This window comes from Rhinopithecus roxellana, chromosome 8, assembly GCF_007565055.1.
Source record: "Rhinopithecus roxellana isolate Shanxi Qingling chromosome 8, ASM756505v1, whole genome shotgun sequence".
NCBI classification, from domain to species: Eukaryota; Metazoa; Chordata; class Mammalia; order Primates; family Cercopithecidae; genus Rhinopithecus; species Rhinopithecus roxellana.
Genome location: NC_044556.1, coordinates 90,527,623 through 90,554,219, shown reverse-complemented (window position 1 = coordinate 90,554,219; position 26,597 = coordinate 90,527,623). Strand labels below are relative to the sequence as shown.

Below are 26,597 nucleotides of genomic sequence, written 5' to 3'. Positions count from 1 at the left end.
ATTACAGATAAAGCCAAAGTGTTCTTTTACCACCCAAGTCCATCCTTTCTCTGCCTCCCAGAGGTCATTATTTTAAAATACTATTTCTTCATTAAACATTTTTTTGTTTGTTTTTATGTATTTAGGAGATAAGGTGCAGATTACTTACATGCGTATATTGCATTGTGGTGAAGTACCCATCTAGTGAACTCGTCACCCAAATAATGAACATTGGACCCAATAGGCAACTTTTCAACCCTCACCCCCTTCCCACCCTCCCACCTTTTGTAGTCTGCAATGTATTATTCCACTCTGTATGTCCATGTGTACTCATGGTTTAGCTTCCACTTGTAAGTGAGAACATGTGGTATTGGGCTTTCTGAGTTTTTTCACTTAGGATAATGATCTCCCATTCCATTCATGTTGCTGCAGAAGATAAGATTTCATATATGTATGTATGCGTATATACATGCACACACATATGTGTATACACATACCACATTTGCTTTATTCAGTCCTGTGTTAATGGACAGCAAGATTGATTCTATGACTTTGCTATTGGGAATAGTGCTGTGATAAACATATGAGTACAGGTATCTTTTTGATATAATGATTTTTTTTCCTTTGGGTAGATACCCAGTAGTATTGCAGGATGAAATGGTAGTTCTGAGAAATCGATGTACTGTTTTCCATAAAGATTATACTGAGTTACATTCCTATTAATAGTGTATAATTTTTCCTTTTTATCTACATCCCCCCAGAGGTAATTATTGTATAGTAATATCCTGTTTGACAAAGTATCTGGGAGATTTAATGTCACATGTATCACTGGGATATGTGCTAGCATCCATTATATTCAACATCTTAGTTTTTACTTATAATTTCCCTAAGACTGAATTGCCTTACTGTCACTGGTTGAATTTCTCAAGGAGTAAATCCCGGGATTGAGTTTATTGTGCAGATATTTGTTAGGGATTTCTTTTGAGATTAACACCTGTAGAAGGGAAGGGAGGGAAATAGGATTTGTAAAGTTGTCCCATCAGCCTCAGTTGATTCCACTGGGAGCTCTGTAGCAGAAATGGCTCTTGAGAAGTGTCCTACATTGGATCAAAATGTCTAGACCTTTATACACCTGCCTCTACTAGTCAGTGGACATGGACTACCCCTGAAGGACATGGCCTTGGACTGGTAGGCTTTCTTCAGCTGATGCAAACCCTTGAAGGTGTGACAGCATTCCCGGCTGCTAGAGCAACAAATCCTGTTATTACAAAATAGTAAATAATTACGTTCTGTTTAGCAGAAATAACAACTGTAGTCAGTTTACTGTTTCAGAGTTAGAACTTTTAAAAAATTGAATTAAAGTTTGTACTTTTTTTTTAAATGAAGCTAGATATTTTGGGGAAGAATTGTGAAAAGGACAAATAACTGGGTTAGCTTTCATTACAGTTGGAAGTGGCAAAATTGAAAATAAAACAGTATAATTTAAAATCAAATATTTTATTGAATTAACAAGTATTAATATATTCTGTTTCTGAGACAAGGTGGAATAGACTCATTTCTCCCTGTTCTCTGTGAAGTACAGCTAAAGATTCTGGACATTATATATAAAACAAGCATTAGAAGAACCCAAAAGGTAGAGAGTATAAGGTAGACCAGCTAGGGACCTCAGGACCTTAAAGTATAAGACCCCTTTTGGAGGTCAGTGTTATGCTGATAGAAAAACCTGACAAGGACCATACAAAGAAAGTTTAAGATAAATATTCCTCATGCATTTAGATGAAAATATCTTTAACAAAATATTAACAAATACAATTCAGCAGTATGTTAAAAGAATTATATACCATGCCCAAGTGTGATTTATTGTTGGGATGCAAGACTGATTCCATATTTGAAAGGTACACTCCTCAAACTATTTGAGAAAACTTTTATCTTTCAGGCAGAAATTCTGCGTTGAAACTTTTAAGGAAGAATTCACTTTAAAATAGAAATTGTATTTCTATGCTTGAATAAGCATATCTTTTTAAAAAAAAAAAAAAAACATTTATAAAAACCCTTCTGACCATGACTTATCCATCTTTGGAAAACAAGACCTACCAGTGATGCTTAATAAATTACAAATGAGAAGCAAAATTCCTTTTTTTAAATTTGTGTATTGTTGATGCTTTAAAACAATTTTTTCAGAGGTTTATGTCCAACTTATTTACCTTATTCTGTTTCAAGCCATATGTCAAATATATAATTAATGAGATATGGGTTACTCAAAGGTGCTAGGAAGCCTCCTCTCTTTCTATACCTGGGCAGAAAGGTATAATAATATAATAATTGTCCAGTAATTTCACAGATTTACCATTTACAAACTTTGCTAGTTTATCACCAACAACTGTACAAGTTCATCATTTACAGATTTTGCTAGTTTATCAACAACCTCCTAAATTAATGAATTAACTACTGCTCTCAATCTGTTCTGTAAATTTTACTTCTTTCTTCACATTTGTTCAATGAGTACTGACTTCGCTTATTAAGAGATGTCATTACTCATTTTATGAGGAGATGCAGTATACTTTACAGAAACACTGTCTTGAGAGTTAAACCTTTTAAAAAAATCTTTAAAAAATATTTTTATTTATTTATTGAGGCAGAGTCTTGCTCTGTTGCCCAGGCCGGAGTGCAGTGTTGTGATCTTGGCTCACTGCAACCTCTGCCTCCTGGGCTCAAGGGATCCTCCCACCTTAGCCTGGGAATAGCTGGGACTACAGGCACATGTCACCACACTCAGCTAATTTTTGTATTTTCTGTAGAAACAGGGTCTCATTATGTTGCTCAGGCTAGTCTCAAACTCCTGGGCTCGAGTGATCTGCCTGCCTTGGCCTACCAAAGTGCTGGGATTACAGGTGGAGCCACTGCACTGGGCTGAGAGTTAAACCTTTCCAAGGCTCAATTTTCTCATGTATAAACTGAAGATAATAAGGTCTCATAAATAGGGTAATAGTATATCTTAGTTTATCTGTGACAGTGCTGATTTATGCCTGTTGTTTTATTAGTTTTTCTATTGTTGTTATCCTTAGTCGGCTATTTTTATAATTATTGTTACTCTTAGTAAAGTACTACACAAAGTAAAAAATGAACAAATGCAAGTTCCCTTTTCTCCTTCAAATACCCCCAGTCCTTCTGTCTTAAGTAGATCATTATTAAGGGTTTCTTATTTATCCTTAACAAAAAATTTTATTATAATGAAATCATATTATAAGTCTGATTTTTCATATTGCTTTTTCACTTAAAATATGTATTTTTTCCACTTCTATATATTTAATACATTTATAATATCTCATTCTTTGTTAATAGCTTCGTTATACTGAATGGCTGTGTGTGTGTGTGTGTGTGTGTGTGTGTGTGTGTGTGTGTGTGTGCATGCATGTGTGTGTATATATATATATTGCTTTTTTTTTTTTATTGAGACAGAGTCTCACTCTGTCTCCTAGGCTGGAGCGCAGTGGCGAGATCTTGGCTCACTGCAGCCTCCTCCTTCAGGGTTCAAGTGATTCTCCTGCCTCAGCCTCCCAAGTAGCTGGGATAACAGGCGCCCACCACCACACCTGGCTAATTTTTATATTTTTAGTAGAGACAGAGTTTTGCCATATTGGCTAGCCTGGTCTTGAACTCCTAACCTCAGGTGATCCACCTGCCTCAGCCCCCCACAGTGCTGGGATTACAGGCATGAGTCACTGTGCCTGGCCTGAATGACTATATTTTTTATTAGGTTGATTTTTTTTTTAAGTTTATGAGAATTTAGATTGTTTCCTTAGTTTCACTATTTTGAACCATGCTATAAAAATATTTATATATACTGGGTAAACTTTTGTGAGTTTATCAGTAGTGTGAATTCTTACAAAGATGAAGTGTCAAACTGTCAATACATTTCATTATTTTACCATTTATCTATCTGCATGTGTTTGACCAAGAGAAATTTCAGAAGAGGAGAGAAACTAGTGCATCAAAACTAGTCATGCTACTCAAAAAGTATATGCCATGTAAAATTTTAAAAAATTTTACTATGAAATGCTGTTAGAGATACTGCTGTGGGCTGCCCTGAGGCACTTCAGCTTGTGTATACTGAAGTTGAAATGATTTCAAGGATAATTTTTACATGAAGGGATTATCATTTGATGCTTGACCTAGAACTTGTTCACTCCCTAAATTAAACTCCTTGTTAGTCGAACTCTGGGATTTTAGTCAGGGAGGGGAGACATTTAAACTTTGATAGCTATTGTTCCAATAAAATTATCTTCTATAAAAGTTGGACTGTTATCTTTACACTCATACTATGTAAACATGTCTGTTTTCTCACACACTTGGCAGTTGTGGATGTTACTAAATTGCTTCTATTTTTAATAAAACTTTTTACTGAAAAATAAGTAAAAATGATACATCTCATGTTTGATTTGGCCATCAAATATATATTAAAATGAAGACTTAAAAGTGAATTGATGCCATGGTAATATTTGGAATTCGTAACATTTTGCCATTTAAAATTTCACCTGTTTAAATTTTAAAAATGAAAAATGTCCTTTCCCTCAAATATTAGAGAAAGATTCAGTTGTTATTTGAAAGAATTTCTCTGTGATAGTATTCTATGGAAGAGTGAAGTCTTTATTCCTACTAAATGATAAACCCAAGTAGATATAATCATCAATGGATTTTGTTTCTTTTTAACTCATGCTTTCCAAATATCTGTGCAGTTTTGATGTGCAGTATAAGATTGTTAGTCTGATGAGTGCATCTTATGAACATGGTGAAGAGAATCCTGTGTCAACTTTCCAGAATTACAATTTATGTATGTAGTCCTTACTAACTTGTTTCAACATAGGCATTCCTGTTGCTCTTTATCCCAGTAGTCCATTAAAGATAAAATTTAAATAATATAGACTGAATATTTTTTCAAAAGGAAAACTGTATAATAGTTGAAAACATCACTGTGGCAAGCAGAATATTTGGATGAACATTTGGTTGAGAAAGTGAGTGAATCCGAGGAAGTGATACCATCTACAGTAGCCCTTCCTACATGTTTGTTATTAATACATTCTTAGATATCAAATATTCTGTTTTTAAAGCGGGGGATTTATTTAGTTTGTTTTTAAAAAAGGTAATGAAGTAGATGTTACTATAGCCTTTAAGCATGTTGAATCCCCAGAGCACCTTTATGAATATATATATATATACCCAGGGTATATGTGCATCATGATTTGGTTAATGTTGATCTAGAACAGGGCTTCTCAACAGGGACTTTATTGACAACTGGCGCCAGATAATTCTTTGTTGGAGGGGTTGTTGTGTGCATTGTAGATTATTTAGCAGTATCCCTGGCCTCTACCCACTAAATGCCAGCAGAACCCATCCTTTCCCAATTGTGACAAGCAACTGAGAGCCATGTGATATGTTGAAGCAAAAATGTAGCCTGTGCTTTATACCTAGACTCAGGATTCAAGCCATTGATAGGAATCATTTAATAGCTAGATATTTATGGATAAAATCATGTGATGTCTGGGGTTTGCTTAAAAATAAGTATATGCTCCTGTGTGTGTGTGGTGCTAGGGGATGGTAGTAAGTGAGTGAGGGTCTAAAAGAAATAAGATGGACCAAGAAAATAATTGTTGAAGTTGAGTATATTAGGAGGCGGGGGTTTTTATTCTAGTTTCTCTACCCTTGTATACGTTTGAAAGTTTATGTTATAAATAGTTTATATTGTTTGTTTTCTTATTTTAATTAATGTTTTTGAAGAGACAGAGTCTTGCTCTGTGGCCCAGGCTAGAGTGCAATGGTGTGATCTTAGCTCACTTCAGCCTTAAACTCCTAGGCTCATGTGATCTTCCTGCCTCAGCCTTCCAAGTAGCTAGGACTACAAAGGTGCATGCCACCAGCCTGGCAGATTTTTTTTTTTTTCCCTGTACAGACAGGGTCTTGCTATGTCAGGCAGGCTGGTTTCAAACTTCAGGCCTCAAGTAATCCTCTCACCTCACTTCCCAAAGCATGGGACTGCGGATATGAGCCACCACTCCTGGCCTATTATTTTTATTTTTTAAAAATAATTTTTTTAGTTAAACAGTTTAACATAGATTAGAACTCAAAGTTTAATATGTTCTGTTGACTAAAGTCTTTGGAACTTTTTAGTTTTGAGTTATTGGTCAAATTAAATAATGAATAGTTATTAAATTCTAGCTAGAATGTTTATAAAATTTCAGATTGCTCTTATAGTGAGATAAAGCCAGGAGAAAGTAGTCTCCTAGACTCTGGCAGTCTTTACAAGCTCTCTAAAATGTTAGCAGTAAACCATAACCTCAGGTCAGTTAAATCATAAAACAGGACTTAGTAGGAAGTATGTAAAGTGCTTTCTATTTTCCCCTTAAAAAGAACCAGAATGGCTAGGTGCGGTGGCTCATGCCTGTAATCCCAGCACTTTGGGAGGCCAAGGTGGGAGGATCCCGAGGTCAGGAGAGGAAGACCATCCTGGCTAACACAGTGAAATCCTGTCTCTACTGAAAATACAAAAAATTAACTGGGCCTGGTGGCGCTCCCCTGTAGTCCTAGCTACTCGGGAGGCTAAGGCAGGAGAATTGCTCGAATCCAGGAGGCAGAGGTTGTAGTGAGCTGAGATTGTGCCACTGCACACCAGCCTGGGCGACAGAGCAAGAAAAAAGAACCAAAGCATAGTGTTGTAGATTTTAGTAATTTAATTGTTTTGTGTAATCATGGCTGTTGAATTTACCTTGTGGGAAACAATAATCACTTATTATATATAGCATACTGTATGATAATGTTTTTAGTGTATCCGGAATATGGTGTAGCCATTAAGAAAAAATTAGGTAGATTTCTATGTACTGATACGGAAGGATGTTCAAATTCATTGTTACTTGAAAAGAAAACAACTTACAGAGCACTATAATCTCATTTGTATAAAGACCAAAACATATAGGAGAGGTGGAATACCATGTGAATATATAATCTCTGTGTGCACGCATTCATGCTTATATAGACACAGATTTTCTGAAAGGATTCTGACCAAAGAGTTAATAATGGTAACCTCTGGACACAACAGTTGGTCAGTGAAACTATGGGAACATGACTCAGGGAGACTTTTACTTTCTTAGAGTTATCTTTGAAGTTTCTGTCATAGTGTTATTTTTGTTTCTTTTTAGTTAAAAATTAAGGATAATGTATTACAAAATTATGATATATAAAATTAATTTTTAGGCAGGGTGTGGTAGCTCATACCTGTAATCCTAGCACTTTGAGGGGGCTGGAAGATTGTTTGAGCCCAGTAGTACAAGACCAACCTGAGCAAGATAGTGAGACCTCGTCTCTAGAAAGAAATTAAAAAATTAGCTGGTCATAGAGGTGTTCACCTGTAGTCCCAGCTACTCAAGAGGCAAAGGTGGGAGGATCACTTGAGCCCAGGAGCCTGGGCTGCAGTGAGCTGTGATCATACCAGTGTACTCCAGCTTGGGCAATAGAGTGAGATCCTGTATCAAAAAAAAAGTTAAAAAATTATTTTTTATTTTTGTTTATATATTTCTAAGGTTCTCCAGGATATACTTTTATAGTAGTGGAAATATATTCTCAGAATAAACTACAACTTTAAAAAAACAATTTGAAAAACCAATCCATTAGATAAAATGGACAAGGGAAGTGAACAATTAAAAGACAAAGTTCAGGTGTTCAGTAAGTGTATATAAAGCTATTTATCTGCACCTGTAATTAGGAATATATTAATTAAAGGAATAATGGTATTATTTCACACCCATCGTATTGGCAACCACTTAAAAGTCTAATAATGTCACATGTTGTTGAGGATATGGGGAAAAGCAGAGCTTTTATATTCTGGGTGGAGATAGTAATTGGTATAGCACTCAGGAAAGAAAATTGGCTAAATGGTGAAGTTGAAATTTGCATTTAGCATTTATACTTCTAAGTATATACAGTGGAGAAACTCTTGCACATTTGTACAAATATGTTTATTCCAACATTGTATAATAATAATACAAAACTGGAAATAACCTATGTTACTCCATGGTTATTGCATAAATAAATTATAGTGCATTCAAACAATGGTATGCCATAGCAGTTAAAAGAAGAGCAGTCATTCTTGAGAAAAAAAAAAAAACCAAATTGCAAAAGGATAGATAAAATTATACCATCACATAAATTTTTTCTTTTTCTTTTTCTTTCTTTTTTTTGAGACAAGGTCTCACCCTGTCACCCAGGTTGGAGTGCCCACTGCAACCTGTGCCTCCTGGGTTCAAGCAATTCTCCCGCCTTAGCCTCCTGGGTAGCTGGGATTACAGGTGTATGCCATCACACCCTGCTGATTTTTGTATTTTTTTAGAGACAGGGTTTCGCTGTGTTGCCCAGGCTGATCTGAACTCCTGAGCTCAAGCAGTCTGCCCGCCTTGGCATCCCAGAGTGCTGGGATTATAGGCGTGAGCCACTGCGCCTGGCCCATGAACATTTTCAAAACATAAAACAAATCTGTTGTTTATAGACATACACATGTGTAATCAAGTCATATAATTGGACTATCCACTGACTTCAGATTATTAATTACAACGGGAGAAAGGGAAGAGAATGAGTTCGCAGTTTGGAGTAGGAAGGCTACAATTTACATGTTATTTCTTTAAAAAGATGAGAAGTAATATGGCAAAATGTAGACATTTATATTATCTGGATGGTGGGTTGGTCCGTAGTTCTTATATTATTATGTGTGTTTTTCTGATTGTTTTGAACTATAAAAGTGTTTTTTTAATATAAAATATATTTTTAAAAGTTACTATTCCAGTAGCCCAGTTTCTGAGGGTGGTTTGAAACTTGTGTTATTGAAATGTCTTATAATATCAGGTGTATTCCTTTTCCATAACAGAAATAATATAATAAACATAGTAATTCTTTGTATATTTCCTAGTTTTACATAAAGTATACTCTAAAATTTTTCTTTTTGCATTTCAGACAGCATGTTTTCGTGAAGAAAGAGATGTATTAGTGAATGGAGACAATAAATGGATTACAGCCTTGCACTATGCTTTCCAGGATGACAATAACTTAGTAAGAATCATTTTTGTATTTCTATATACTTACTATTTTTTTGTTGGAAGAATTAGAATTATTTTTATTTAAACATCATTTAAATGTAGATTTCATATAAAAAACCAAACACCACATGTTCTCACTCATAGGTGGGAACTGAACAGTGAGAACACTTGAACACAGGAAGGGGAACATCACACACCGGGGCCAGTCGCGGGGGTGAGGGGAGGGGGCAGGGATAGCATTAGGAGATATACGTAATGTAAACGACAAGTTAATGGGTGCACCACACCAGCATGGCACATGTATACATATGTAACAAACCTGCACGTTGTGCACATGTACCCTAGAACTTAAAAGTATAATTTAAAAAAAAAGAAAATTAACAGCATTTCACACAGGGTAACTTGTTCACTTGATATGTGGTGTTTTTTTTTCTCCCTGGAAATTTGATACCTTTTCATTGGAATTCTTTATAAAAGCTTAAAAAGCAAGTCAAAGCTAAATCCAAACATATAATTGCTATTTGTTAAGTTCTGTAGAAGGCCTTCAGGAGTTTTTCATGATACCTTTAATACCAGTACCATTCCTCTTCCCCTGCTCCTGTTGAAGTCCAGCTAGCACTTTAAAATTGTGCTCAAATTCATCTTAAAGTAATCATTTCCAGAATTTCCCATTGAAATTAATCTTTCTCATCTCATTCTAACTTTACGTTTTTAAATTATTTTTATTACATAACACGTGTGTATATATCTCTGATTTTTTTTGATACAACTTTAAAAAACATTTAAATAGGCTGGATGTCATGGCTCACACCTGTAATCCCAGCACTTTGGGAGGCCGAGGCAGGTGGATCATGAGGTTGGGAGATTGAGACCATCCTAGCTAACATGGTGAAACCCCGTCTCTACTAACAATACAAAAAATTAGCCGGGCGTGGTGGCGGGCACCTCTAGTCCCAGCTACTCAGGAGGCTGAGGCAGAAGAATGGTGTGAACCCGGGAGGTGGAGGTTGCAGTGAGCCGAGATCATGCCACTGCACTCCAGCCTGGGTGACAGAGTGAGACTCAGTCTCAAAAAAAAAAAAAAAAAAAAAAAAAAATTAAATAAGTTACATGGACTGTACCATCTTTAGATAAAATAAAATTAAAGGTTTTTCCAACCCCACTGGAAACAAGGAAAAAGAAATAAAGGTTTATGCAACTCTATAATACTCATGGGGTTTGTCTGATTTCAGGCCAGATCTAGGTGTTCAAATAATGTCATTACCTGTCTTTTATATCCCTTACATGCTTATAGAGTATAATAATGTTTTATTAAACTGCAGATGGTGACCCATTAGTGGGTAATAACATCAATTAAGTCAGTTACAAGCAGGAATTTTTTTCTTTTTCTTTTTTTTTTAAAAGAGACAAGATCTTACTCTGTTGCCCAGGCTGGATCTTGCTCTGTTGCCCAATTAGAGCTCACTCTGCCTCTGACTCCTGGGCTCAAGCAACCCACCCACCTCAGCCTCTTGAGTAACTGGAACTACAGGTGTGTGCCACTGTGCCCCACTAAGTTAATTTTTTTTTTTTTATAGTAAAAATGGGGTCTCAGTTTGTTGCTCAGGCTCATCTTGAACTCTTGACTTCAAGTGATCCTATCAGCTTGACCTCCTAAGGTGTGTGGATTACAGGCATGAGCCACCATGCCCAGCCATAAGCAACATTTTTGAAGATTAAATAGAATAGAAAATGACAGAGTTAATGACAAGTAGTAAGAGTGAATATGGTCTCATGACACATTTCTTTTATAATATACTGAATTATCATATAAGCCATATATATTATTGTGGGTTATAGTGAGAATTGTTTAAAAGCCATAGCATAAAGGGTTTTGTATGCGCTAGTTGCATAGTTGTTAAATTGAATATAATGATGTTTTAACTGGATTTATTCTATTTAATATACAAAATTTTAGGGGTGAATGTATCATGCAAATATAATCTGCATGGGTTTGTTAACAACACTTGCAAGAGCAGATTAAAACACATCCCACATCTTTGCTTAGAAAAATTATAGCAATGTATCATGATAATTTTCAAAATGTTTTCAAATAATGAATAAAATCCACTATGACATTGTATTCTGTGTTAGATAAATGTAACACTGCAGATTTGTGCATTGCTTAAAAATCTACATTTTGGTATAAATATAGAAAAATTATATAATTTTGTAGATATATTAATAGAAGTAAATTACTCAAATACCAAATTTTATATAGCAAAAAAAGCCTGAACTGTGATTTATCTCTCTCCTCTCGTTTAGTTTTATTTGCATTCTTTAGTATTTGACATTAGGGTTAACATTTCTTTTTCAAAGACATTTCTCAGGGAAAAATAGTCTGTATATACCACTCAGTAATTACTAAAATAGAATTAAAGACATAACTGGAGGAGGAATGAAACACTGTAGCAGTCAAATCTCCTATAACTTGCCAGTGTTTCTTTAGTTTAGGGGAGCCTTCATCATATATTCATCTCAAGAGTCAGAGGTCTTGGTTATCATCAAAGATTTCCTTTTGAACATTTTTACAATATTAGAAAATAAAATCATTAAAAAATGTTGACATAGCTAATTTTAGATACCATAAAAGGAAATTTTATTATATATAATTATTTTTCAAAGTAATGTTTAACCCTGATAGCTTTTAAATTGCCAAGTAAAGAACATAATTTATAATGTTATACAGTTTGAGAAAGCTGTGGCAAATAACTTTCATTTCTAACCTACTTACCACTATAGTTTATGAAAAAATTTGCAGTTATAGCAAGTAGACCTTTTGTGTGTTTCAGAAAAAGGCACATAATTTAATGAATGGTAGATATGTGATTAGATCATTTTTTTCTTTAAAAAAAGCTTGTTAAATACAAAGCTGCTTGGTTGTGTCAACATTGACACATAAAATTTTTGTCACTTACATAACACTAGAATATAATGAACCAGTGAAATTTGTTCGTTCTGTACTTTCTTATTCGTTGTTTCCTGATTAGTTATTTTATGGTTGAGGAAAAAAAGGAAAATACCTTGAATTGACATACGTAACTTGTTTAAAAGGTGAAAGATACTTGAATTTTAAATTAATTGCAGTAACTCATATGAACTCTAAATTCTTTATAGGAATCCAATTTGTGAAGACAGAAATTATTAGAAAAGTATCTTTTTTTAGAAAAGTATTTTTTAATAGTAAACAAAAAGAAAGCAAGGAGGAATAACTATAAGGTGAGCCTCTAAAGATTAACTGTTAATCTCTTTGTTATGGCAGCATGGGAATTAAAAGAGTTTTCTGATATTCCTACAAAGACTTCTAGAATCATATCTGTTCTTTGAAATGCTCATTTTGGGACACGTAACTCGTTTATTGCATGTTTTCAGATGTTTTAGCATTGTTTCCTTGGACTGGAAACAATCCCCAAAGCTGTGATGGTCTTTTTAGTAATTCGACCAGTGATTCCTAAAATCAGTGATTGTTGCTTTGGCTTTCATTTCCCTAGTGACTATTGAAGTTCAGCATGTATTAATTGGCTGATCGTGTTGCCTCTTATGTGAATTATCTGTTAATATTCCTAGCCTAGTTTTTTTGGATCGTTAGTCCCTCTCTTAACAGTTGGTAGGGGCTCTTTATGTTAGGATTATATCCTTGACCTATTATGAATATTACCTCTCAGTGTATGTTTTTTAAAAACTTGTTTAAAGATGCCTTAGCTACGTTGGGTAATATTTTCAAAGTAGTTTGTGATTAGGAGTACCAGATATTCAATTTTACTATAAAATTAACCGATCTGAACAATATGATATTATAATAATATAGGAATAGGTAACCATAGCAGAATAGATTATCTAGGAACAGATATGAGTATATTTGGGATCTTAAAATATGATGAAGGGACGTTTCATTTGAATTGAGGAGAAAGAATGGATTATTTAACTAGTTATTTTAGACTTTTAGTCTTACAGACTCTGTCTATAAGAAAATAGTCTTCACACTTTAATCAAAAGTAAATTGTCAGGATAGGGTCAGTTCAACGTTAGGCCAGCCCAGCATGGTGGCTCACACCTGTAATCCCAGCACTTTGGGAGGCCGAGGCAGGCAGATCACGAGGTCAGGAGATCAAGACCATCCTGGCCAACATGGTGAAACCCCGTCTGTACTAAAAATACAAAATACAAAAATTAGCTGGGTGTGGTGGCGCATGCCTGTAATCTCAGCTACTTAGGAGGCTGAGGCATGAGAATCACTTGAACCCAGGAGTCAGGGGTTGCAGTGAACCAAGATCGTGCCACTGCACCGCAGCCTGGTGACAGAGCAAGACTGTCTCAAAACAAACAAAAACGTTAGGTCTAGTAAATACAGCAAGTAGACCAAAGGATTTTAAATATATTCTGCTTCCCTAATTTTATATGTTTATAATTTTAACATACAGTAATAAAAGGAATTTGAATTTTTTCAAGACTCTTTAAATCTTAATGTCAAGTCAGTAATATCTCTGAAACAATATCTTTATTCTGTAATAAAACCTTAATTTCAAGGCATTATTAATGACATTCATGTGTCTTGTACTCACTAGCCTTCATGCTAAGTGCTACATTATCATTATTATAGTTAGGTAGAAGAGAAAATGAAATGTCACAGAGATTAATTTTTCAACTTCCACTTACAACATGGAGTCAGTGTTTGAATACAGGCTTCTCTGATTACAATACCCATTTTTCCACTATGTCTAGTTTTCTCCCTCACTTAAAAATAATATATAATATACACACACATACACATGTATATGTAATACATGTTTATAAAGCAATGTAGAACATAAAGTTATAACATCAGCTGTAATCTAACAACCTAGAGAATCCCAGTGAACAGTTTGATGTACTATCCTCATCATTTCTTTTTTGGCACACCCACATACATACCCATAAGCATCCATATCTCAAATTAGTTGGCTTCTGTTTATTATATACACCTGAGAAAAGCTCATTCTGATATTTACAGTATTAGAAATGGGAAGAGAAACATATGGTGAGAATTACTTTATTCTACATAGTAGTGGTTTCTAAATGCTGATCTATAGACTGATGCTGGTTCTGATAAAGTTCTTACTGATCCAAGGTAAAATAAGGAAAACATAATGATGATGAATACAAATTTCTTTCAATGTAGGGACGATCCTGTATTCTGAATTTTTTCTTTTATTGTTTTTTTTGGGGGGGGTGGATTCAAATGTTCATTATTCTAAAATCTTGGAAGGCTGTGTTCCATTGTTGGAAGATGATAATAATGATGATATTATCTCTTTGCAAAATACAACAAGAAGAATGGTAACCCTGTGTTGTTCTCTGCCCCAGTCTTTAAAAATTTTGTTTTACTGCTGTATGAAATTTAGAAGTTTTGTAATGACTGCAGATCATCATCTTACACAGTTTCTTGTTAATTAGCTGCATATGTAATTAACTGCATAAATATTTGACCCAGTCCTGTTTGACCTTGGGATACAGTATATTAATCTTTCACTCTTATTAGTTTACTGAGTACATTTTATTTTTTTCATTCACAGTACCTGGTTATGGATTATTATGTTGGTGGGGATTTGCTTACTTTACTCAGCAAATTTGAAGATAGATTGCCTGAAGATATGGCTCGATTTTACTTGGCTGAGATGGTGATAGCAATTGACTCAGTTCATCAACTACATTATGTACACAGGTAAGACAGTCCTTCATTGTACCTGACTGTGAGTTACTATGTAATATCTAGAAACAAAGGTCTATTTCCTGCCAGATTTATGAATTATGGTCTTCGATACATTTATCGTCAACCAAAAAAAATTATTTTCAGATGATTTTGGTTGTTTTGCTTTGTTGTTATTTGTCAGCATTACAGAACTGATGTGCCTGCTTATACATACATGTACGTGTATAGGATCTAAAAGTTCTCACTCCTGGAATAGTAGACATTGGAGACTAGGAAAGGTGGGAGGAGGTGAGGGATGAGAAATTGCCTGTGGGTACAGGGTACACTATCAAGTGATGGGTACACTATATTGCATACCTCACAACTACACAATATGTCCGTGTAGCAGAACTGCACTTGTACCCCCTAAATCTGTTAAAAAAAAAAAAAAAAAAGTTCTCACTTCCAGTCAGCATTTCTAGAAACCACTTCTTTAAAAACCACTCTTGTTTAAATGTACATATGAATTCCATCTCAAAAGGAGTATGTATTGGTCAGTTTTCTTATAGTTGAGTCTTATATATTTAAATTAGCTGGAATTCTAGACCATAAGTCATAGCTTCATTTGCTAAATAAGTCCTGTATTATATATTTTATGTTTCTCAAGAAAATACTTTCAAGGATTGTGTCAAAAGAGATTTTTTGTATGAAAGTGATAATTTTGATGTTCATGGAGTAATTTATTATAAACTATTAATAATTTACATTTTAAAAATTTAAAAATACCAGCATGAATTTGGAAGGACACACAAAAAGTAAGAAATAAATTAAGGAGGGGGCGGAGCAAGATGGCCGAATAGGAACAGCTCCAGTCTCCAACTCCCAGCGCGAGCGACACAGAAGACCGGTGATTTCTGCATTTTCAACTGAGGTACTGGGGTCATCTCACTAGGGAGTGCCGGACAATCGGTGCTGCTCAGCTGCTGCAGCCTGACCAGCGAGAGCTGAAGCAGGGCGAGGCATCGCCTCACCTGGAAGCGCAAGGGGGAAGGGGATCCGTTTTCCTAGCCAGGGGAACTGAGACACACAACACCTGGAAAATCGGGTAACTCCCACCCCAATACTGCGCTGTAAGCATACAGGCACACCAGGAGAATATATCCCAATCCTGGCCGGGAGGGTCCCACGCCCACGAAGCCTCCCTCACTGCTAACACAGCAGTCTGCCGCGATCTATCCGCAAGGCAGCAGCGAGGCTGGGGGAGGGGCGCCCGCCATTGCTGAGGCTTAAGTAGGTAAACAAAGCCGCTGGGAAGCTCGAACTGGGTGGAGCTCACAGCAGCTCAAGGAAGCCTGCCTGTCTCTGTAGTCTCCACCTCTGGGGACAGCGCACAGCTGAAGACCAACAGGGGAAGTAGCGGGAGCCGGTGCAGACGCGAACGACTCTGTCTGACAGCTTTGGGGAGAGCCGTGGATCTCCCAACGCGGAGGTTGAGATCTGAGAACGGACAGACTGCCTGCTCAGGTGTGTCTCTGACCCCTGAGTAGCCTAGCTGGGAGAAATCCCCCACTAGGGGCAGTCTGACACCCCACACCTCACAGGGTGGAGTACACCCCTGAGAGGAAACTTCCAAAGGAAGAATCAGACAGGTACACTCGCTGTTCAGCAATATTCTATCTTCGGCAACCTTTGCTGCTGATACCCAGGCAAACAGGGTCTGAAGTGGACCTCATGCAATCTCCAACAGACCAACAGACAGTCCTTCTGACTGTCAGAAGGAAAACTATCAAACAGGAAGGACACCTATACCAAAACCCCATCAGTACGTCACCACCATCAAAGACCAGAGACAGATAAAACCACAAAGATGGGGAAGAAGCAGGGCAGAAAAGCTGGAAATTCAAAAAATAAGAGCGCATCTCCCCCTGCGAAGGAGCGCAGCCCATCGCCAGCAACGGATCAAAGCTGGTCAGAGAATGACTTGGACGAGAGGAGAGAAGAAGGCTTCAGTCCATCAAACTTATCAGAGCTAAAGGAGGAATTACGTACCCAGCGCAAAGAAACTAAAAATCTTGAAAAAAGAGTGGAAGAATTGACAGCTAGACTAATTAATGCAGAGAAGATCATAAACGAAATGACAGAGATGAAAACCATGACACGAGAAATACGTGACAAATGCACAAGCTTCAGTAACCGACTCGATCAACTGGAAGAAAGAGTATCAGCGATTGAAGATCAAATGAATGAAATGAAGCGAGAAGAGAAACCAAAAGAAAAAAGAAGAAAAAGAAATGAGCAAAGCCTGCAAGAAGTATGGGATTACGTAAAAAGACCAAATCTACGTCTGATTGGGGTGCCTGAAAGTGAGGGGGAAAATGGAACCAAGTTGGAAAACACTCTTCAGGATATCATCCAGGAGAACTTCCCCAACCTAGTAGGGCAGGCCAACATTCAAATTCAGGAAATACAGAGAACGCCACAAAGATACTCCTCCAGAAGAGCAACTCCAAGACACATAATTGCCAGATTCACCAAAGTTGAAATGAAGGAAAAAATCTTAAGGGCAGCCAGAGAGAAAGGTCGGGTAACCCACAAAGGGAAGCCCATCAGACTAACAGCAGATCTCTCGGCAGAAACTCTACAAGCCAGAAGAGAGTGGGGGCCAATATTCAACGTTCTTAAAGAAAAGAATTTTAAACCCAGAATTTCATATCCAGCCAAACTAAGTTTCATAAGTGAAGGAGAAATAAAATCCTTTACAGATAAGCAAATGCTTAGAGATTTTGTCACCACCAGGCCTGCCTTACAAGAGACCCTGAAGGAAGCCCTAAACATGGAAAGGAACAACCGGTACCAGCCATTGCAAAAACATACCAAAATGTAAAGATCATCGAGGCTAGGAAGAAACTGCATCGACTAACGAGCAAAATAACCAGTTAATATCATAATGGCAGGATCAAGTTCACACATAACAATATTAACCTTAAATGTTAATGGACTAAATGCTCCAATTAAAAGACACAGACTGGCAAACTGGATAAAGAGTCAAGACCCATCAGTCTGCTGTATTCAGGAGACCCATCTCACATGCAGAGACATACATAGGCTCAAAATAAAGGGATGGAGGAAGATCTACCAAGCAAATGGAGAACAAAAAAAAAGCAGGGGTTGCAATCCTTGTCTCTGATAAAACAGACTTTAAACCATCAAAGATCAAAAGAGACAAAGAAGGCCATTACATAATGGTGAAGGGATCAATTCAACAGGAAGAGCTAACTCTCCTAAATATATATGCACCCAATACAGGAGCACCCAGATTCATAAAGCAAGTCCTTAGAGACTTACAAAGAGACTTCGACTCCCATACAATAATAATGGGAGACTTCAACACTCCGCTGTCAACATTAGACAGATCAACGAGACAGAAAGTTAACAAGGATATCCAGGAATTGAACTCATCTCTGCACCAAGCGGACCTAATAGACATCTATAGAACTCTCCACCCCAAATCAACAGAATATACATTCTTCTCAGCACCACATCGCACTTATTCCAAAATTGACCACATAATTGGAAGTAAAGCACTCCTCAGCAAATGTAAAAGAACAGAAATTATAACAAACTGTCTCTCAGACCACAGTGCAATCAAACTAGAACTCAGGACTAAGAAACTCAATCAAAACCGCTCAACTACATGGAAACTGAACAACCTGCTCCTGAATGACTACTGGGTACATAACGAAATGAAAGCGGAAATAAAGATGTTCTTTGAAACCAATGAGAACAAAGATACAACATACCAGAATCTCTGGGACACATTTAAAGCAGTGTGTAGAGGGAAATTTATAGCACTAAATGCCCACAAGAGAAAGCAGGAAAGATCTAAAATTGACACTCTAACATCACAATTAAAAGAACTAGAGAGGCAAGAGCAAAGACATTCAAAAGCTAGCAGAAGGCAAGAAATAACTAAGATCAGAGCCGAACTGAAGGAGATAGAGACACAAAAAACCCTCCAAAAAATCAATGAATCCAGGAGTTGGTTTTTTGAAAAGATCAACAAAATTGACAGACCGCTAGCAAGGCTAATAAAGAAGAAAAGAGAGAGGAATCAAATAGATGCAATAAAAAATGATAAAGGGGATATCACCACTGACCCCACAGAAATACAAACTACCATCAGAGAATACTATAAACGTCTCTACGCAAATCAACTAGGAAATCTAGAAGAAATGGATAAATTCCTGGACACTTACACTCTTCCAAGACTAAACCAGGAAGAAGTTGAATCCCTGAATAGACCAATAGCAGGCTCTGAAATTGAGGCAACAATTAATAGCCTACCCACCAAAAAAAGTCCAGGACCAGATGGATTCACAGCTGAATTCTACCAGAGGTACAAGGAGGAGCTGGTACCATTCCTTCTGAAACTATTCCAATCAATAGAAAAAGAGGGAATCCTCCCTAACTCATTTTATGAGGCCAACATCATCCTGATACCAAAGCCTGGCAGAGACACATCAAAAAAAGAGAATTTTAGACCAGTATCCCTGATGAACATCGATGCAAAAATTCTCAATAAAATACTGGCAAACCGGATTCAGCAGCACATCAAAAAGCTTATCCACCATGATCAAGTGGGCTTCATCCCTGGGATGCAAGGCTGGTTCAACATTCGCAAATCAATAAACGTAATCCAGCATATAAACAGAACCAAAGACAAGAACCACATGATTGTCTCAACAGATGCAGAAAAGGCTTTTGACAAAATTCAACAGCCCTTCATGCTAAAAACGCTCAATAAATTCGGTATTGATGGAACGTACCTCAAAATAATAAGAGCTATTTACGACAAACCCACAGCTAATATCATACTGAATGGGCAAAAACTGGAAAAATTCCCTTTGAAAACTGGGACAAGACAGGGATGCCCTCTCTCACCACTCCTATTCAACATAGTGTTGGAAGTTCTGGCTAGGGCAATCAGGCAAGAGAAAGAAATCAAGGGTATCCAGTTAGGAAAAGAAGAAGTCAAATTGTCCCTGTTTGCAGATGACATGATTGTATATTTAGAAAACCCCATCGTCTCAGCCCAAAATCTCCTTAAGCTGATAAGCAACTTCAGCAAAGTCTCAGGATACAAAATTAATGTGCAAAAATCACAAGCATTCTTATACACCAGTAACAGACAAGCAGAGAGCCAAATCAGGAATGAACTTCCATTCACAATTGCTTCAAAGAGAATAAAATACCTAGGAATCCAGCTTACAAGGGATGTAAAGGACCTCTTCAAGGAGAACTACAAACCACTGCTCAGTGAAATAAAAGAGGACACAAACAAATGGAAGAACATACCATGCTCATGGATAGGAAGAATCAATATCGTGAAAATGGCCATACTCCCCAAGGTTATTTATAGATTCAATGCCATCCCCATCAAGCTACCAATGAGTTTCTTCACAGAATTGGAAAAAACTGCTTTAACGTTCATATGGAACCAAAAAAGGGCCCGCATTGCCAAGACAATCCTAAGTCAAAAGGACAAAGCTGGAGGCGTCACGCTACCTGACTTCAAACTATACTACAAGGCTACAGTAACCAAAACAGCATGGTACTGCTACCAAAACAGAGATATAGATCAATGGAACAGAACAGAGTCCTCAGAAATAATACCACACATCTACAGCCATCTGATCTTTGACAAACCTGAGAGAAACAAGAAATGGGGAAAGGATTCCCTATTTAATAAATGGTGCTGGGAAAATTGGCTAGCCATAAGTAGAAAGCTGAAACTGGATCCTTTCCTTACCCCTTATACGAAGATTAATTCAAGATGGATTAGAGACTTAAATGTTAGACCTAATACCATCAAAACCCTAGAAGAAAATCTAGGTAGTACCATTCAGGACATAGGCATGGGCAAGGACTTCATGTCTAAAACACCAAAAGCAACGGCAGCAAAAGCAAAAATTGACAAATGGGATCTAATTCAACTAAAGAGCTTTTGCACAGCAAAAGAAACTACCATCAGAGTGAACAGGCAACCTACAGAATGGGAGAAAATTTTTGCAACCTACTCATCTGACAAAGGGCTAATATCCAGAATCTACAAAGAACTCCAACAAATATACGAGAAAAAAACAAACAACCCCATCAAAAAGTGGGGAAAGGATATGAACAGACATTTCTCAAAAGAAGATATTCATACAGCCAACAGACACATGAAAAAATGCTCATCATCACTCGCCATCAGAGAAATGCAAATCAAAACCACAATGAGATACCATCTCACACCAGTTAGAATGGCAATCATTAAGAAGTCAGGAAACAACAGGTGTTGGAGAGGAGGTGGAGAAATAGGAACACTTTCACACTGTTGGTGGGATTGTAAACTAGTTCAACCATTATGGAAAACAGTATGGCAATTCCTCAAGGATCTAGAACTAGATGTACCATATGACCCAGCCATCCCACTACTGGGTATATACCCAAAGGATTATAAATTATTCTACTACAAAGACACATGTACACGTATGTTTATTGCGGCACTATTCACAATAGCAAAGACTTGGAATCAACCCAAATGTCCATCTGTGACAGACTGGATTAAGAAAATGTGGCACATATACACCATGGAATACTATGCAGCCATAAAAAAGGATGAGTTTGCGTCCTTTGTAGGGACATGGATGCAGCTGGAAACCATCATTCTTAGCAAACTATCACAAGAACAGAAAACCAAACACCGCATGTTCTCACTCATAGGTGGGAACTGAACAATGAGATCACTTGGACTCGGGAAGGGGAACATCACGCACTGGGGCCTATCATGGGGAGGGGGGAGGGGGGAGGAGGGAGGGCTTGCATTGGGGAGTTATACAAGATATAAATGATGAATTGATGGATGCTGACGAGTTGATGGGTGCAGCACACCAACATGGCATAAGTATACATATGTAACAAACCTGCACGTTATGCACATGTACCCTAGAACTTAAAGTATAATAAAAAAAAAAAAAAAAAAAAAAAAAAAAAAAAGAAATAAATTAAGGATATATGGGATGATTTAAAAGGTACCCTCACATTTTAAGAGGAAAGTAGGAAAGAGCAGAACATTGTTGGTGAATTAATCATTCAAATGAGAGTATCTTTGGATGGTGCAAGATGTGAGAAAGAGAAAGGTGCTGAGGAGAAGTAGGTAAAGGGATACTGCCAAGTTAGAAATAAACTAAACCATTTTCTAAGAGTGCTTTTCAAACTTTGGCATGCATCTGAATCCTATGGAGGAAGCCTGGTTGAAACCCAGATTGTTGAGTCAGCTGCAGAAGTGCTGATTCAGTGGGTTGGGTGGGGCTGGGGAATTGCCATCTCTAACAAGTTCCCAGGTGGTGATGCTGCTGCTGGTATAGTGACCACACTCTGAGAACTATGCTCTAAGACAGCAGTGACTATTTCTTTTAAGTTTTGGGTAGTGAGAGTGATCTCTGAGAAGAACATGAATGTGGCAGGAGTAGAATGTTTCTGTTTCAGTGTTTGCTTTTTAAGATGTGGGTGTCTTAATCACTGTTTTATTTAATTAGTATTGAAGTTCTAAGACATTATTAAAGGAAGAATAATTAAACAATTTGTATTTTATCATATCTCTGTTTGGCTCTTGCCTATTCATGTGCTTTTCTCTGTGGGTATCTGATTGTCCATAGTTTTCATTGAAAATAAAGATATGGAAATGCTTTGAAAATTGTAAAGGACAATGCAGTTTTTTTTTTTTTTTTTTTTAAATTTAAATTTTTGTGGAGATGGGGGGTCTCACTGTGTTGCTCAGGCTGATTTTGAACTCCTGGACTCAAGTGATCCTGCCACCCAGCTTACCAAAGTGTTGGGATTAGAGGCATGAGCTACCACTCCTGGCCACAGTGCAGCTTTAAAGATGGTATTGTGGTCTCAAGAGTCACTTACAGAGTGAGAAACCAAAATGCTATTTTGTGGTTTAAACAGTAATCCAAAATCCTAGCTGAGGACTATCATTTAAAAATACTTACAGAAAATACTATTTCATTGAATATTTGAAGAATGTTACAAAACATAGAGTCTTAGGCTTGTGGAATTGAGAGACTTTACCCAGTTTATATGTAATTCTTGACAAGGAATAACTACTTCTGAAAATTATATGCCTTGATTGATGAAAGTAAATATGAGGTATTTCTAATATCTTTCATTCTGCCAGGCTTGTTAGAGATACTGTTTTTTGGACTGAAAACCATTTCAACCTTGAGCTATGCTTAAGTACATTTAATTTTACAAGGTACTTTTAAATGAATCATATTTATTCCTTGGTTGAGCAGCTCTAATATTATTAAATTTTATTTTATGTTAAGCTGAATTTCTTTTCTTTATTTTTTTTGAGACAGAGTTTCGTTCTTGTTGCCCAAGCTGGAGTGCCCTGGTGTGATCTTGGCTCAGCACAACCTTCGCCTCCTGGGTTAAAGCAATTCTCCTGCCTCAGCCTCCCGAGTAGCTGGGATTACATGCGCCATGAAGCCTGGCTAATTTTTTGTACTTTTAGTAGAGACGGGTTTTCTCCAGGTTGGTCAGGTTGGTCTGGAACTCCCTACCTCAGGTGATCTGCCCGCCTTGGCCTCCAAAAGTGCTGGGATTACAGGCGTGAGCCACCACTCCCGGCCTTGAATTTCTTTTTATTTTAGTCATTGGTCCTAGTTTTGCTTTTAGAGTCACATATAATTTATGTGTCTTCTATTTATCATGCTTTCTGAAGTCTTCTTTAGGTTAAACATCTAAACATCTCTAGTTTCTCTGTTATCACAATCTGAATACACTTCCTATCTTCCTTGTCTTAACCCCATGCCACACACTCTGCCCATTCCCACACCTCTTCTTCCTCCCTCCTTTTCTTTCCTTTTACCTTTCCGTGGATGCTCCATTGTGTTAATGCTCTTCTTAAAATGTTATTCTCATTTTCTGGATAGATTATTTTCAGCAAATGCTTTACTGAGGAAATATTTTTTGAGTCCTCTTTTATAAGTAACATGCTAAAACTATGTGGAATTGTAAGTAAGTAGGTATAGCATATAGTTGTGGCTTTTGAAAAGGTTTCAGTTGTTTGGAGACACAAAACCTAAGAGAGAAATAAAACTTAAAATGCCACAAGTTAAATAAATCATTTAGGGCCAAAGTGTAAGAGATGACGGAGTGAGTCCAGACTGTGGATTGCTAAATGAGTTATACAAGCAAGTTACAGTGAGCTCAAGAAATGAGTAATAAGTTTATTTCTAATGATCAGTTCTAGTCCCTTTTTTTTTTTAACTCTTTGTGCTCTTCACTGTATTCCAACACAAATTCTGTGATTTAGATGTCATCTAAAATGGATGCTGCCCCATTTTATAGATGAGGAAACCCAGCTTCAGAGACATTAGTTAGTAAGTAGCATAGCCTAGATTAAAATCTAAGTTAGGCTTGTTGCCAGATTTATGTTCTTTGCACAACATCATGTTTTTCATAGAAGACTTTAATGGTGGGGCTTTGAAGAATGAGAAGACTGTATGTAGGCAGATAGGAAGGCATTCAAGATAAGTGAATGGTAGAAAAGCACATAAGAAGGCAAATGGTAGTTTTGAAAAATACTTAATAGACTAGTTTGGCTAGAGAAAAGAGTTCATGTTGAGTTTAGTAGGAGATTAATTTGTAAAGACAGATTTTGGTTCTTATCATGGAACTCTTGAATGTTACAGACTTTGTATCTTGGTAGCTAATAAACTACAATGAATTTTAGGCAACGAAATGTTAAGTTATTTTGTGGTAAATTTCATGTCTTCATGTCTTAGAGTTTTATGAAATTTATCAGATTTCCTAATGTTTTATAATTCATGAACTTAAAATATAGGGAAGTGGAGAATACAAAAAGGGAATAGTGAGACTCGTGTTTAAGGAAGGAAATACTCTCCTTTTTCTTGTGTTCTTTTTAAGGAAATTTATTTCTAGACTTGTAAAAGTGTGTTGTTTGTCTTCTATCAGCACAAAAACTTGCATATGAAAAATTTGCACAAAGGTTTAACAGGAGCAATGGAAAGTAGTAAATGGTAGGAATAATTAAAGCAAAATATTTCTAATGATATTGAGTAGTCAAAAAGCACTGGACTAGGAATCAGAAGATTTAATTCCATCACCTATCAGATTCCCCATCTGTTAAAGGAGGATAATAAATGACGTTTACTCTGCTTATTTTGCCAGGGTATTGGGAAGGTGAGATGAAATGTGTATATGAAAATGTTTTGACAGTATAGAAAATATGCCATTGTAATTAGGGAAACATCTTTTTCAATTATAAATTTGAGGCATTAAAATTGTTATAAATAAAATGGTTTCATCCTTCAGTTCTATAATTCTAAATACATTTTTCTGTCTAGGTCTATCGAGAATATTTCTTACTCTTCCTTAGTTTTCATTTCTGATTTTCCCTTCCTTTCTTTGGGCAGCATTTTTCATAAGCTTTTGTGTGTGCTAAATTTTACTTAAGAAATGCGGGGATATAAGCATATATTTCTAAATTTGCTTGCATTTCCTAAGGAAAGTTTTACAACTGCTGGAATACACTGGCAGTTGTAAAAATGGTTGCCTAAAGAGACTAGGGTGGAGAGAAAATGGGATGGATGGGGTAGGAATGAGAGCTCAATTTCTAAGTGAATACACTTTCATATATACTTTTTAAATTAATAAACTTTCTTATTTACAGCAGTTTTAGGATCATAGAAAAATTGAGTGGAAAGTATAGAGTTCCCCTTAGACCTCCTCCCACCCACCACACACACATGCACAGCCTCCCCCACTATCAACATGCCTTACCAGAGTGTGGCACATTTGTTAACATCGATAACCCTTCATTATCACCTAAGTCCATAGTTTACATGTTTACATTCGTGTTCTCTGTTGGTGTTGTACATTCTATGGGCTTTGACAAATGCAGAACAACGTATATCCACCATAATAGTATTATGTGGAATAATTTGACTGCCCTAAAAATGTTCTATGTTCCACCTCTTTAGTCCTACCGTCCCGCTAACCCTGGAACATGACTGATCTTTTTACTGTCTCATAGGTTTGCCTTTTCTGGAATATCATATAGTTGGAATCATGCAGTTTATAGCCTTTTCAGATCGGCTTCTCTTGCTTAGCAATATTTAAGGTGTGACAGCTCATTTCTTTTTAGTGAGTAACATTCTATTGTCTGCATGTACCGCAGTTTATCCATTTATCTACCTAAGGACATCTTGGTTGCTTCTAAGTTTTGGCAATTGTGAATGAAGCTGCATTTTATATGATTGCTTTTTTTTTCTTCTCTCTTTTTAGCATTTCAATTATACTTCTATTTTTTAACCTTTCTTAATGGTTACCCTAGAGTTTGCAATATAAATTTACAACTAATCTCAGCCCACTTTGAAATAATATGGTGCTGCTTCATGGATAGTGAAGTACCTTGTAATAACAGAGTAATCCTAATTTCTCGTTCTTGTCCCTTGTATCATTGCTGTCATTTATTTCATGCATAAGTAAGAATTCATATTTGAATACATCGTTGCCATTCTTTTGAACAAACTGTTATCTTTTAGATTAATTAAAAATAAAAGATACAAGTTTTTATTTTACTTTCACTTACTCATTCTCTGATGCTGGTCCTCTCTTTACATAGTTCTGTTTCTGATTTATAGCATTTTTCTTCTTTTTGAAGAACTTTTAAATTTTTCCTGAAAAGTAGTTTTCCTGGCAACAAAGTCCCTCAAATTTTGTTTTTGTCTGAGAAAGTATTTCTCTTTCACTTTTGA

General features: G+C 36.5%; 1 protein-coding gene across 8 annotated transcripts in view; it reads left to right on the top strand.

Moving 5' to 3' along the window:
• The window catches only part of CDC42BPA (CDC42 binding protein kinase alpha), a 329,925-nt gene that overhangs the window by 108,561 nt on the left and 194,767 nt on the right, over positions 1-26,597 (top strand). For all 8 annotated transcript variants that reach the window (XM_010381838.2, XM_010381864.2, XM_010381872.2 and 5 more), the window contains exons 4-5: positions 8,974-9,069; positions 14,648-14,796. In XM_010381838.2, the coding sequence (XP_010380140.1) occupies positions 8,974-9,069; positions 14,648-14,796 (245 nt within the window). The remainder of the gene's footprint in view (positions 1-8,973; positions 9,070-14,647; positions 14,797-26,597) is intronic.